At 40.3% G+C, this 14,620-nt stretch overlaps 1 protein-coding gene across 1 annotated transcript in view; it reads left to right on the plus strand.

The window, feature by feature from the left end:
- HERC5 (HECT and RLD domain containing E3 ubiquitin protein ligase 5) overlaps positions 1–14,620 on the plus strand; it is a 50,487-nt gene that overhangs the window by 32,256 nt on the left and 3,611 nt on the right. The window contains exons 16-20 of the mRNA XM_005555394.5: positions 997–1,167; positions 4,823–4,966; positions 5,938–6,104; positions 12,005–12,071; positions 13,010–13,080. Coding sequence (XP_005555451.1) covers positions 997–1,167; positions 4,823–4,966; positions 5,938–6,104; positions 12,005–12,071; positions 13,010–13,080 — 620 coding nt within the window. The remainder of the gene's footprint in view (positions 1–996; positions 1,168–4,822; positions 4,967–5,937; positions 6,105–12,004; positions 12,072–13,009; positions 13,081–14,620) is intronic.

Genomic DNA, 14,620 nt, shown 5'->3' on the forward strand with positions numbered 1-14,620 from the left:
TCTGACAACCTATTCTCTCCTGATTTTAAACAAGGTTCCAGAGATAATTTCATAGAAGTAATATTTGACTACTCCTTTTTCTGCTAAAAGCATAGACTTTTTTTTTTTTTTTTTTTGAGAGCGTCTCCCTCTGCCGCCCAGGCTGGAGTGCAGTGGCATGATCTCGGCTCACTGCAACCTCCACTTCCTGGGTTCAAGCGATTTTCCTGCCTTAGCCTCCCAAGTACCTGGGATTACAGGCACCTGCCACCACACCCAGCTAATGTTTGTATTTTTTGTAGAGACAGGGTTTCACCATGTTAGCCAGGCTGGTCTCGAACTCCTGACCTCAAGTGATCCGCCCACCTCAGCCTCCCAAAGTGCTGACATTACAGGTGTGAGCCACTGCACCCGGCCCCGAACCATAGACTTCGGTGACCTAAAATTGCCATTTGGTTTCTGAATGGACATTCTGTCTGTCTGTCCATCTTTCCCTCTCTCTTTCCCCGCTTGTCTCTCTTCGATTAACTTCTTAGGTAAATTCTCCCTTAAAATCTCTTGTCTAGGTTTTTTTTCTTGGAATAGGCTCTTTGGTGACATCTCTCACACCTGGACTTTTTTCCTGCAGCCTTTTTGCTTTCTAAGCATCTGAACTTCTCTTCTGAATGAGAAAGCATCATGTTGCAGTGCACTGTTTCAATGGATACCAATACGTCTCTCAGCTTGTTAATAAGTAGCTTTGGTATCTTAAGCATTAGTAATTGTGTGTATAGGAGAAAGTGGTCTGATAAAACCTGCAGTTGGTAACTTACTTGCTCATCCAGGTTGGCTCCACAAAGGCTTTGATTCTTCAGGTCCCTATATGTTATCATTTATCTTCAGTGGTGCATATAAGGTTCTTTTCATAAAGGTGACCTGCACTTATAAGCAGAACCAGTTTATTCTGCTTTCCAAATTTTTACTTAGAGAGGGCCAATGGTAAAATAAAGTGTAATATTTCTGTTTCTGTTTTCCTAGGGTAAAAAACATAAAGCTTATCTTATGGCGGCAGCAATTGAGGAAGAAAGAGAGTCTGAATTCGCTTTGATGCCCACGTTTGATCTAACAGTCAGAAGGAATCACTTGATTGAGGATGTTTTGAATCAGCTAAGTCAATTTGAGAACGAAGACCTGAGGAAAGAGTTATGGGTAAAGTGTAATTCTCACTTAATGTTTTTGCTGCTGAGAAAAGAAAAACATTAAAAAAAAAGTAACAAAGGGTTTCATAGGAAGTTACCTTCCTTTGCCACAGAGGTTGTTTATTTTAGGGTTCCTCTGATTCCCTAGTTGCCTTTGAGTTTTGGGTGATAGCTGTGGGCACTCATTGAGTATGTTTGGGCTAAGAACAGCAGGCAAAGTGGTTGTTCTCCCCACACCCTGCTCAGATGGATAGTTCAGTGTTGGTCCTAAGAGGTACAGTCCCTTCTGAGGTCTGGCCTAGCCTGGCTAGCACCACCCTTGAAGGGTTTCAATGAGATGGTTAGCATAGAGGAGAATTAAGGGGTTGTTTTTCTTCTTATGCAATAACCTAAATTGGCACAGGCATGGTGACTCACATCTGTAATCCCAGCACTTTGGGAGGCTGAAGCAGGTGGATCACATGAGGTCAGGAGTTCAAGACCAGCTTGGTCAACATGGTGAAACCCTGTCTCTACTAAAAATACAAATATTAACTGTGTGTAGTGGTGGGCATCTGTAATCCCAGCTACTCGGGAGGGTGAGACATGAGAATCACTTGAACCCAGGAAGCAGAGGTTGCAGTGAGCCAAGATCATGCCACTGCACTCTGTCCTGGATGACAGAGCGAGACTCTGTCTCAAAAAAAAAACCCGAAAATAATAATAACCTAAATTGCTTTGTAGAAAAGAGAACTTTCTCTTAAAATCCTACAGTTATTTTGGGGTATAATTGCAGATTTGACCATGTTCGGAAGATCTTTTAACTGATTTTTTCTTTAATTACCATATAATTTGTCTTATTAGTAAATATTTGATACCGAATCATAATGACCAGTAGATCTTTTGAGTGCTGTCCTTGTGGCAAGAACTGTTGTAAGTGCTTTGTACCTAATTTTTTAACCCTTTCAACAACACTGCGTGGCAGATTCTGTTTTTCCCTCATTTTACAGATGGGGAAACTGAGGTACAGAACTATTAGGTAACTTATCCAAGAGTAACCCAACTGATAAGCATCAGAGCCAGGATTTGGGCCCAGCCATTAGGCACTAGACTTTCTGCTTAATCAAGACAGATAAAGATTGACCTGATAATATTAGTAAATGGAGTATTTTTGATTGGGGACCCTACTTTATCACTTCTACTCAGATTAAAGAAAGATTGACTTTACTAAGTCTCAAGATACCGATGTAAAAGCATATTGCACCCGGACACAGTGGCTCATGCCTGTAATCCTAGCACTTGAGGAGACCGAGGTAGGCAGATCACCTGAGGTCAGGAGTTCGAAACAAACCTGACCAGCATGGTGAAACCACATCTCTACTAAAAATACAAAAATTAGTTGGGTGTGGTGGCAGGTGCCTGTAATCCCAGCTACTTGGGAGGCTGAGGCGTGAGAATCACTTGAACCCGGGAGGTGGAGGTTGCAGTGAGCCAAGATTGCATCACTGTACTCCAGCCTGGGCAACAGAGCAAGATTCTGTCTCAAGGAAAAAATATATATATATTGCAGTTTAAAGTTGGCATTTCCATGTATTTTTGCACACAGATAATTGTATAACTCTAATGAACTCGTTATGTGATTCTATCCTTTGCCAGTTAGTCCACTCGATTATTTGAGTTCCACTTTTATATATCGTTCATCCAGTTTTTAAATGCGGGTGCAGCATTTGCCATCTGCAGGCTCTGTGTGAGGTATTTTACATGTATGACCCCTGTAATCTTTCTGATAATCATGTGGGAAAACAGGCTTTATGAGATCAGGCAGCTTGTCCTTAGTAAGAAGAGGGGAAAGGGTTTGACACTTGGTCTTGCTACAGAGATTTTTAATATTTCACCAAGAGGAATGGAAGAGGCATGCATCTAAATAAAGAAACTGGTAAGAGGAGCTTTCTGGAGATGCTAGTAGAACATCTGGGTAGAAATGTTGAACAGGTCTTTGGAAGTGACTGTCAATCAGGAGAGAAAATATACTGAATCTGAAGGTTAAATATCTACGAGTGGTAAACAAAGTTTACAGAGAAAATGAGCCTCCAGGGAAAGAACAGAGAAAGGACAGAAGTGTTAGGATAGAATTGTTTGCAATTCTGGTTCTAGAAGTTAAACTAGCAGGAAAAAGAAGAGAGAAATAAAACCATGAAGAGTGCTTCATAAGCGAAAGCAAGGGAGAAGAGTCTGTCAAGAAAAAGGACATGATCAGAAGTGGAAAATGAGTTAACGAAATCAAGGAGATGAGATATGAGAAAAAGTCCTTGGAGCTTGGCGATTTACAGTTCTTGGTCTTCTTGGAGAGACCCATTTAAGTGGAGAAGTGGGTTTGGAAGTTGGCATATATCTCTGAAGTTTGGCAAGAGTAGAAGGAGCCCATGTTGTCTGTATTGGAGACAATATGTTGGGATTTTTTTTTTCCTTTTAAGGTTAAGGGGGACCTTAACATTTTTGTAAATGGAAGTGAAAGATTCCAAGAAAAGGCAGGAATGGAGGGGTAACTGAAGGAGCAAAGATGGGTTATGATAGCATCCTCTTGGGAGGGATTGGTGTCAGCAGTGGGGGTGCAGCCTCAGGGAGCAGACAGCCACTTCAGCAAACACCTTATGTGTGCTCTGGTTTTTTGAACATCCTGAATTTTTTTTTGTTTATTTGTTTATTTATTTATGAGACAGAGTCTCACTCTGTTGCCCAGGCTAGAGGGCAGTGGTGTGACGTCGGCTCACGGCAACCTTCGTCTCCCGGGTTCAAGTCAGTCTCGTGCTTCAGCCTTCTGAGTAGCTGGGATTACAGGAATACATCACTACACCCAGCTAATTTTTGTATTTTTAGTAGAGACAGGGTTTCACCATGTTGGCCAGACTGGTCACGAACTCCTGACCTCACGTGATCCGCCCATCTTGGCCTCCCAAAGTGCTGGGATTACAGGTGTGAGCCACCACACCCGGCCGATTTTTATGATTTCTTTCTGTTTATTTTTATTATATATACTTGGATCTGATGACTATAATAGTGATGCCGGTTGAGGTCAGTTTAGTGGTAAAAACTTTAGGCTCTGGGGTTTGACCGACATAGGATTAAATTTAGGCTGTAGGCCAGGTGTGGCGGCTCATGGTTGTAATCTCAGCACTTCAGGAGGCCGAGGTGGGTGGATCACTTGAGGTCAGGAGTTTAAGAGCAGCCTGGCCAACACAGTGAAACCCTGTCTCTACTTAAAATACAAAAAAATTAGCCAAGCGTGGTGGTGCATATCTGTAATCCCAGCTACTCTGGGGACTGAGGAAGGAGAATCACTTAAAACCGGGAGGCGGAGGTTGCAGTGAGCCGAGATCAGACCATTGCACTCCAGCCTAGATAACAGAGTGAGACTCCATCTCAAAAAAAAAAAAAAAAAAAAAAAAGGCTGCACCACCTAGCTGTTGTATAAACTTAGAAAAGTTATTTAAATTCTTGAGGCCGCATTATCTTATAGAATTAATGTAGAGCTTAAATATGACAATATATAAGTAGGATACTTACTCAGTGCCTACCAAATACTTGGGTCTACAATTAATGTTAACTATTTACTGTTATTAAATGAGACTTCATGTATAGCAAAATGGAGCCCTGGAAGTGATGTATTATTTGCTGTGTTTCCTCAGGTTTCATTTAGTGGAGAAATTGGGTATGACCTTGTAGGAGTTAAGAGAGAGTTCTTCTACTGTCTGTTTGAAGAGATGATCCAGCCAGAATATGGGATGTTCATGTATCCTGAAGGGGCTTCCTGCATGTGGTTTCCTGTCAGGGTAAGTTCCCTTTTCTTCGCTTACGAAACATAGAAAATTAGTTTGTCTAGACTGTTTCGTGTTAGGTGAGGAGTTGTGGATATAATTGTGGAGATAATCTATAATTCTAATAAGGTGATTATTTTTTTAAAATGGAGTTTCCTTTTCCTGGGTTCCCATATCTGTCCACATAGAACTCAAGCAATGTGTTTTTTTGATCATTTATATAATGCATGTATTAAAAAGGAACCCTTTTTTTTTTAGGTAGTCATTCTTTGTGTCAGTTCTGTTTTCCCAGTGAATTTGAAGACAAAGGCTGTGGAAAGAAATTGTGAAAACTAGTTTATAAGGATTACTGAACCTAATGTATTTTTATTGCTGGTATGCTTTTAGGAACCAAAACTGTGGCAGAGATTTATTTAGTTGTTTGTTTCTTTTGTTTTGCTTTGTTTTTGAGACAATCTCACTCTGTCACCCAGGCTGGAGTACAGTGCCATGATCTTAGCTCACTGCAACCTCCACCTCCCAGGCTCAATCCATTCCCGCCTCAGCCCAGCGGGATTACAGTAACTGGGATTACAGGCTCCCACCACCATACCTGGGTAGTTTTTGTGTTTTTTAGTAGAGACAGGGTTTCACCAATTTGGCCAGGCTGGTCTGAAACTCTTGACCTCAGGTTGTCTGCCCACCTTGACCTCCCAAAGGGCTGGGATTACAAGCATGAGAGTGGCAGGGATTTAAATTGACTCAATGACCAAATATTAGGTTGGTGCAAAAGTAATTGCAGGTTTTGCCTTTACTTTTAATGGCAAAAACTGCAATTACTTTTGCACCAACCTAATATAAGCCCTAAACATTCTTATCTCAGGCTTTAAATTTTTCAATTTGAGATTTGATTTTATGAAAGAGGAACAAAGATTTATTTAATATAAATATTTCATTGTACTGGTAAAAACTCATAATACTTTAAGATTTTTTTTTTTGCTTTTCAGCCTAAATTTGAGAAGAAAAGGTATTTCTTCTTTGGGCTTCTATGTGGACTTTCCCTGTTCAATTGCAATGTTGCCAACCTCCCTTTCCCACTGGCACTGTTTAAGAAACTTTTGGACCAAATGCCATCATTGGAAGACTTGAAAGAACTCAGTCCTGATTTGGGAAAGTAAGTAAACATAGTTCCTGAGGAAGGACTCTATCTAACATATATTTAGGCAAATATTTAAGTATACATGCTTCATAATATTTTCATGTTCAACAGCAGCATTAGGTACTTCAGACCAGTTTTAACTTTGACAAGAATTGTTGGATGATAATTTCATTTTCTAAAATTAGGAAATGTTGATTATTCCCTTAACTAGTCTTCAATGTTTGCATTAATATTTCAACTTTTTCTGTGTAGGAATAGTCATGCACAGAGCACAGGTTACATACACCTTGGTGCAAAATCTACTAGTGATGTTTATGTTAAATGTTGTTTCATGTCATCACCTTTAAAATGGAAACTTATCTCTAAGTTAAAAGACAAGCCACCACCTCACCAAAAAATGGCAACAGTAGGAGGGTTTTAATATCCTTGCTGTGTAAAGCATTCCTACACATCCATAAGAAGTATTCACAAAGTATCCAAGAAGGCAACCTGGGAAAGAAGCAATAGAAATGCTCCTCAATAAAAATGTCTTCAATCTCACCAGTGCTCATAGAATGCCTATTAAAGTAAGAGGCTAATTTATACTTCAGGTTGACGGTGGTTTGAAGTGTTGATGCTGTATAGTATTAGCAAGGGCTTGAAAACTTTCATTTTAATTTCAGGTGTTATTAGTGGAAATACAGATTGGTACTCCTTTTCAGAGAACAGTGTGGCAGGACTTAGCAAAATCAAAACATGTTTGCCTTTTCAACCCAACAATTCTACTTCTAGACATTTAACTTTCAGAAATACATAACCAGGCAAGGATCAGTGTACAGTAATATGCATTATATTTATAGTTCATAATATAAAGACTCCCTAAATGTCCTTCACTAAGGGAATGATATATTTTTGGTATACTTATGCAATGGAATACTACAGGGATTTTTATTTTTATTTTTTTAAAGAGTAAGAACAGGCTAGGTATGATGGCTCATCCCTGTAACCCCAGCACTGCGGGGAGGCCAAGGCAAGTGGATTGCTTGAGCCCAGGAGTTTGAGACCAGCCTGGCCGACATGGGGAGACCTCATCTCTACAAAAACAAACAAATAAAAAACAAAAATTAGCTGGGCATGCTGGCACATGCCAGGAGGCACACCTCAGGAGGCTGAGGCGGGTGGATAGATTGAGCCCAGGAGGTCGAAGCTGCAGTGAGCCATGATCATACCACTGCACTCCAGCCTGGGTTACAGAAGAAGACTCTGTCTCAATTTAAAAAAAAGAGTAAGAATAGTAATATGATTCTAGTAGTAGTATCATCCCTCTTGTACAGATTCAGAAACTAAAACACAGAGAGATTAGATAACTTGCTTAAGGCCCCATAATAGCAGAACCATGATCTGAACACAGTCTGGCACCAGAGTCTGTTAATCATTTATACTAACTGTACTAATAAGGGGAAAAAAAAAAAATCAAAAGCACAAGATTTAGAAAGAAGATAAATTTGTCATTTTTATTTTACTGGAAACATCGAAGATAACCTAAATAATCTTTATGCCTCAGAAGACTGATAAACTTAATTAACAATGTACATGAACTAAAAGATCTTTATATTTGTATCTTTGTTTCTCAAACTTTTAGGTATTAAGATTCTCTTAAAAATATTGACTCCAAAGCGCTTTTACTTAGGTTGGTTATATCTGTCAGTATTTACAGGATTAGAAATTAAATATTTTAAACACAGGAATACACAAATATCTGTTAGCTATCAGAGCATTCCACAGTATCATATAGCTTTTGAAAACTCTTCTGTTTACTCACAGCAGAATGTGAAAAGAGGCAAATAACATCTTAATAATGTTATGAAAATAGTTTTGACCTCATGAACTCTGTAAAGGCCCAAGGATTCCCAATAATTGCTGGTCTGGCTCACATTTTGAGAACCAGTGATCTCTGTGTTCAGTAAAACTCAATTTTAATCCCAGGAGGCTTTTTATTAAACTTGACAACCTGGTTCTAAAATTTATATGGATGAACAAAGGGTCAGGAATAACCAGAAATAATTCTCAAGGCAAATAAGGATGGAGAACTTGGTCTGTCAGATATCAAGAATTATTAGAGGCCAGGCGTGGTGGCTCACTCCTGTAATCCCAGCACTTTGGGAGGCTGAGGCAGGTGGATCACGAGGTCAGGAGATCGAGACCATCCTGGCTAACACGGTGAATCCCCGCCTCTACTAAAAATACAAAAAATTATCTGGGCATGGTGGCAGGCGCCTGTAGTCCCAGCTACTCGGGAGGTTGAGGCAGGAGAATGACATGAACCCAGGAGGCGGAGGTTGCAGTGAGCCGAGATCGCACCAGTGCACTCCAGTCTGGGCGACAGAGCGAGACTCCATCTCAAAAACAAAGGAATTATTAGAAAGCTGTATTATTTAGGACAGTATGATAGGTTTTCCAATAGAACAGAAGATAGATCAGAAATGGACCCATGCCTATATGGAACTTTATTAGAGGTGACATATTTGATCAAGGGGAATAGGAGTACTAAATAAATGGAACTGGAAAAAAAAAAATGGTATCTGTCTGGGGAAAAAAATGAAAGTAGATCCTTGTCTTATACCATACATGATAATCACCTCCATGTGGATGAAGGATTTAGATATTAAATGCAAAAATCATGAAAATACAAGAGAATTATATTTCTCACCTTTGAGATTTCTTAAACAAGACATGCAACGTACCAACATTAAAGAGAAGATTTCATACATTTAACTGCAATAAGATTAAAGAACTTCTGTGTTCATCAGGAGGGTGTTAGAAAAATGCAGAAGGTACTGTCAGGATCTGAATGTGTTCCCCCAAAATTCATATTTTGAAGCCTAATACCCAGTGTGGAGCCCTCATGAGTGGAATTCATTCCCCTATGAAAGAGGCCCAAGGGAGCCTATTCGCCCCTTCCACCATGAGAGGATACATAGGGCACCATTGAAAAGGAATGGGTCATCACCTATTCCCTTTAGATTCAGACACCGAATCTGCTGCACTTTGATCTTGTACTCCAAGCCTCCAGAACCGTAAGCAATAAATTTATGTTTATAGATTACCCAGTCTAAGGTATTTCGTTATAGCAGCCTAAATGGACTAAGGGACTTCTTGCTACCAAGAAGTGTGGTATTGGAAGCAACTTTGGAACTGGGTAATGAGTAAGTAGTGGAAGAGTTTTGAGGTGCATGCTAGAAAAATCGTGTATTACCCTATAGAGCAGTTCTGGCAAGGGCTCAGAAGAAGAGGAGACCTCTAGAGAAAGCCTCGGTCTTCTTAGAGATTACCTAAGTGGTCGTGATCAGAATGTTAGTATAAACATAGACAATAAAGGCAATTCTGATGAGGTCTCAGATGGAAGTGAGGAACACACTGGAAATTGGAGGAGAGGTGATCCTTGTTACTGTATAAAGTGGTGAAGAATGTGGCTGAATTGTGTTGTATCCTAGTATTTGTGTAAAATAAGATTCTTGACAATGAAATAGGATATTTGGCAGAAGCAATCTCTAAGCAAAGTGGTAAAGGAACAATATGACTTTTCTTGACTGCTTATACCAAAATGGAAGCAGGGAGAATTATTTACAGTGGAATTTATCATTAGAAAAAAAGCTGAACTTAAAGATTTGGAAATTCTCAGCCTGGCCATGTTGTAAAGAATGCAAACGTGTTTTGAAGAGAGCACCAAGGGTGTGGCCAGGTGACTCTTTAATAAAGAGATTAGTATGGATGGGTGGAAGCCTGGTGCTGTTCATCAAGACAATGGAAGAATGACCCCAAAGGCATTTCGGAAATCACTGGGGGCTGTCAGTCCCATCATAGGCCCTGAGTGCCAAGGCCTGGAGGACAGAACTATGTCAAGAGTGGCTTTGTGTACCCACAGGACCTGGACATTTGATGTCCAGTGCTGCCTCAAGTCCCTACTCATTGCATTCTGGCACAGTGCTCCTCAGCTGACCCAGGTGTGACTCCAGTGGCCCCAGGTGTGGTGTGGGTCACAGTGGCCGTCCTATCAGAGGGCACAGGTGGTAAACCGCCATCTCTACTGGCACACAGAGTGCACAAGCTGTGGGGCCTTGGCTTCTCCCACCTAGATATCAAAAGATACTTCACAGAGCCATGGGGTGCAGGCAGAGAACTGGCACAGGGTTGAGGCCACTGTCAAGAGCCCCCACTAAGGCAGTGCCTAATGGAGTCATAGGAGTGAGGCTGCTCTAGAGACCCCGGAAGAGCCACCAGTGTGCATTCCAGCCTGAGGGAGAACCACAACCACCCAATACTAATGTGTGAGAGCCTCCAGGTGGGCTGTGCCCAGCAAAGCCATGGGTGTAGGGCTGCCTGGAAACTTAGGAGACCAACCCCAAGCCCAGTGTGTCTTGAAGGTGGGACATTGAGTCAAAGATTATTCTCAAGACTTAAGATTTAATGTTGCATGCCGTTTTGAGTTTTGGACTTAATTGGGACCTCTTACCCCTTTCTTCTTTCTATTACTCCCTTTTGAAATGGGAATGTCTATCCTATGCCTGTTCTACCATTGAATTTTATTTTATTTATTTATTTTGAGACAGAGTCTCCCACTCTGTGGCCCAGGCTGGAGTGCAGTGGTGGGATCTGGGCTCACTGCAACCTCCGCCTCCCAGGTTCAAGTGATTCTCGTCCCTCAGTCTCCTGAGTAACTGGAATTACAGGCACATGCCACCATGCCTGGCTAATTTTTGTATTTTTAGTAGAGATGAGGTTTCACCATGTTGGCCAGGCTGGTCTCAAATTCTTGACCTCAAGTGATCCACCCACCTTGGCCTCCAAAATTGCTGGGATTACAGGCGTGAGCCACTGCACTTGGCCCACCATTGTATTTTAGAAGCACGTAACTTGTTCAATTTCACAGGATCACAGCTGGAGAACAATTCACCTCCTTCCCCACAAAAACAACCCACAATGAATAAAACATGGTCCGTTACTTCATAATACAGTAATCTAAAAATCCAGTGGGGAAAAAAAATCAGTTCAGATTCTACCTTATCCCAAAGGCCTTTCCCAATGTCATGTATGCCTTCAGAAAAATGTAACTGTGTTCTTTTAAGCCTATGTGATTTCCATAGTTCTCTGGCTGCACATACCTCACTGTATTGTAGGTGAGACTCCCATCAGCATACCTCACCTTCAAGTCCCAGAGTTTATTGGCAGTAATATCTTAGTCTCAACTTTACATCCCCTATGCCTGCTACGGTAGGGGTTACTTAAATGTTTGTTGAATAAATATTTGAGTGAATGAGCAAATACAATGAGACATCATGTTATTTCAAAAGCATGTATAAAGCATCACAGGATGATAGGATGGAAATATTTAAAAATTGGTTACTGTCCATTTTGATGTGACCTCTATTCTCACAAATGCCCTGAAACTATTAAGGTAGTCTAATTTCAGGTATTTCTTAAGCTTGATGATATTGGGACAAGAGGTGCAGAGAAGGTCCTTTGACCCACCTCAGAGTTACTGATACCTGAAATTTAATATGAGACCTATTCTGTAAGTAAAGTTCAAAAGACTCAATAAAGGTTACGCCAGTTTGAATGAGTTCCACTGTCAGTGAACGTTAGAATCCTTTTCTAAATAGAAACCTACAATCATTAGGTAGGGAATTTAGGGTAAAGGGAAGAGAGCTGTGAAGCAGGCAGGCAGCCTGCAGAATTGCAGACAAGCTTCCTAAATTTGACATGTTTAGTTGAGGTCTGGCCCTGTTTAGATTATCAGTACATGGAGAAAGAAGTGCTGTGAACTATATCTGACCTCCTACCTTCAGAATAGCTATACATTTGACATTTATTTTAGATACTGTGTCTAGTGATCATGGTTATTACGTTTTTAAAAGCAAGATTATTTTTTTCCTTAGGAACTTGCAAACACTTCTGGATGACGAAGGTGATAACTTTGAAGAAGTATTTTACATCCATTTTAATGTGAGTAACAAAAGCAGATAACAGATTAGTTTTAATCTGATTAACCCTTTACATATTTAACTAAACATGTCTACTTTCACTTAAAAAAAAAAACTGGAAATAAATTTAAAAAAAAAAACTGGAAATAAATTAGTGAAAAAGGTATTGTTCTTCATCATGATCTAGGTGAGTCAGTTAGATTTTACTATGTAATAGCCAACCTTAAAACCTAGTGCCCTAAAAGAACAAATACAATTTTGTGGGTTTCTGAACTGGGCCGACTTGGCTGGGCTGGATGGTCTACAGTGGTGTCACTCACATGCCCAGTCATTGGCAGGCTGGTTGGGTTATAGGGTATCAGCTGAAACAGCTTGTCTCTGTTCTCTGTGGTCTCTCATTCTCCAATAGGCTAGCTGTGGCTTTTGAAGCAAGACTGCAGTCTTTATTCTTACATGGTGGCCTTAGGATTACAGAGAGGAAACGATAGCAAACCCCACCACACATGCTTCTGCTTCTTTCAGATCCTGTTGGCTAAAGTACGTCACATGGCCATGGCCAGATTCAGTGGCTGAAGAGATAGCCTCCCCCCTTGATTGGAAATGTTGCAAAGCCACTAGGCAAAGGGGGCAGGAGAACTAGGATGGGAAGAATTCGTGGCCATTTTTGTAAATCTACCGTACTGGGTCTATGCTGTATGAAGTGAATACTGAGATGTAGCAATTTTCCAATTAATTTGTTTAATTTGATCAGTTAAAATAAGATAATTCAAGCTTTGAAAAAATTTATTTTTATTCAGTATGATAGGGTGTAATTTTTTGTTTGTATATTCCTTGCTTTTATGATAAAAATATACATTTTAACACATTCTTGTTAAAAAGTATGCTCCAAAGAGTTTTTGTTGATGATAGATTATTCAGAATTATGTTGGAGATATTATGAGAGTTCATTTGTGGTTACAGGTACACTGGGACAGAAACGACACAAACTTAATTCCTAATGGAAGTAGCATAATTGTCAACCAGACTAACAAGTAGGTACAAAAAATGAAATAGTTGGTTTGTATATTTACTATTTTTATTTCACTGAACTCTAAAAATTCCTTTTAGCTCTTTAATTTTTCATTATCATTAATCATTTTTTGCTAAGGCAGAGAAGTTGGTGTGTGTTATATGTGTTTTGACATATATATCATGGAGTCTATATTGTGGTAAGAAATGGAAATGGCTTTCCCAGAGAGACCTTTCTATTTCTTCCTGTCCAAAATTACAGCACCAACATCTGTCCCTCTTTATCCACTCACTCTGCTTTACTTTTTCTTTTCATATCACACATCACCTTCCTTTGGGGTTTATTTGCTTATTTATTTCTCATTGTTTTTCCCATGATAGTGAAAGCGGCAGGGACTTGGTCTGTATTATTCACCACTGTATATTCAGTACCTAGAGTAGTCTACAGTGGTGCCTGGTACATTGCAGGCACATAGTAAGTATTTGTTGAAAAGGTTACTATGATATTTTGACTTCCCAACATCTTATGGAATGCCATTTAAAGCCATGGAGTTTGGGATTATAGAACCTTCCCTTGATAGTTGGTCAGAGATCTCTAGGAAGCATGCTGGCCTACATCACATCTTTTTCCACGATTTCTTAAATCTTTTTTTTTTTTTTTAACTTTGTATTGAAATATAACCTATGTAACAGAAAATTGCACAAGTCATAAATGTACAGTTTAGTGAGTTTTACAAAGCAAACATGCCTATGTAATTACTGCCAGATCAAGAAATATAACATTTCCAGCTGTATAGTTGTGTATTGTGTGAATACATCACAGTTTATCTGTAGTATTTTTTTTTTTTTTTTTTTTTTTGAGATGGAGCCTTGCTCTGTCACCCAGGCCGGAGTGCAGTGGCACGATCTCACCTCACTTCCCGTCTCCTGGGTTCAAGCGATTCTCCTGCCTCCCAAGTAGCTGGGGCTACAGGCGCTCGCCACCATGCCCAGCTAATTTTTTGTATTTTAGTAGAGTCGGGGTTTCATCATGTTAGCCAGGATGGTCTTGATCTCCTGACCTTGTGATCCACCCGCCTTGGCCTCCCAAAGTGCTGGGATTACAGGCATGAGCCACCACACCCAGCCTATCTGTAGTATTTTTGACCAACATAGTGTATTTCAAGTTTTGGACTATTATGAATAATGCTGTTGTGAACATTCTTGTACATGTGTTTTGTTTATGTGCAGGCATTTGTTAGTATGTAACTCGGAGAAGTGCTTGGTGCCTTGTGGTTTCCCCTTGCTCCATGCAGAGCAGGATCAGTCCTCCTGAAATTCATTTGGATATTGATATGGATGATGCCATATGTGTGCCAGAGAGTATGAAAATGTTTAGTACATAATGGGGCTTTCTGGGGAGAGCTGGACAGGCATCCAAGCTGATCTGTTTGGCTTAAGTGAAGAGAGAGGCAGGTGGCTTTAGTTTTTATGGTAGTTCCGGCATGGGGCCAGGGTTAGGGTTCTCATGCAACCCAGAGCATGCGTGGGGAAATTTAAGCCACACAGCCGTCAGTGGGTACC

This window comes from Macaca fascicularis, chromosome 5, assembly GCF_037993035.2.
Source record: "Macaca fascicularis isolate 582-1 chromosome 5, T2T-MFA8v1.1".
NCBI classification, from domain to species: domain Eukaryota; kingdom Metazoa; phylum Chordata; class Mammalia; order Primates; family Cercopithecidae; genus Macaca; species Macaca fascicularis.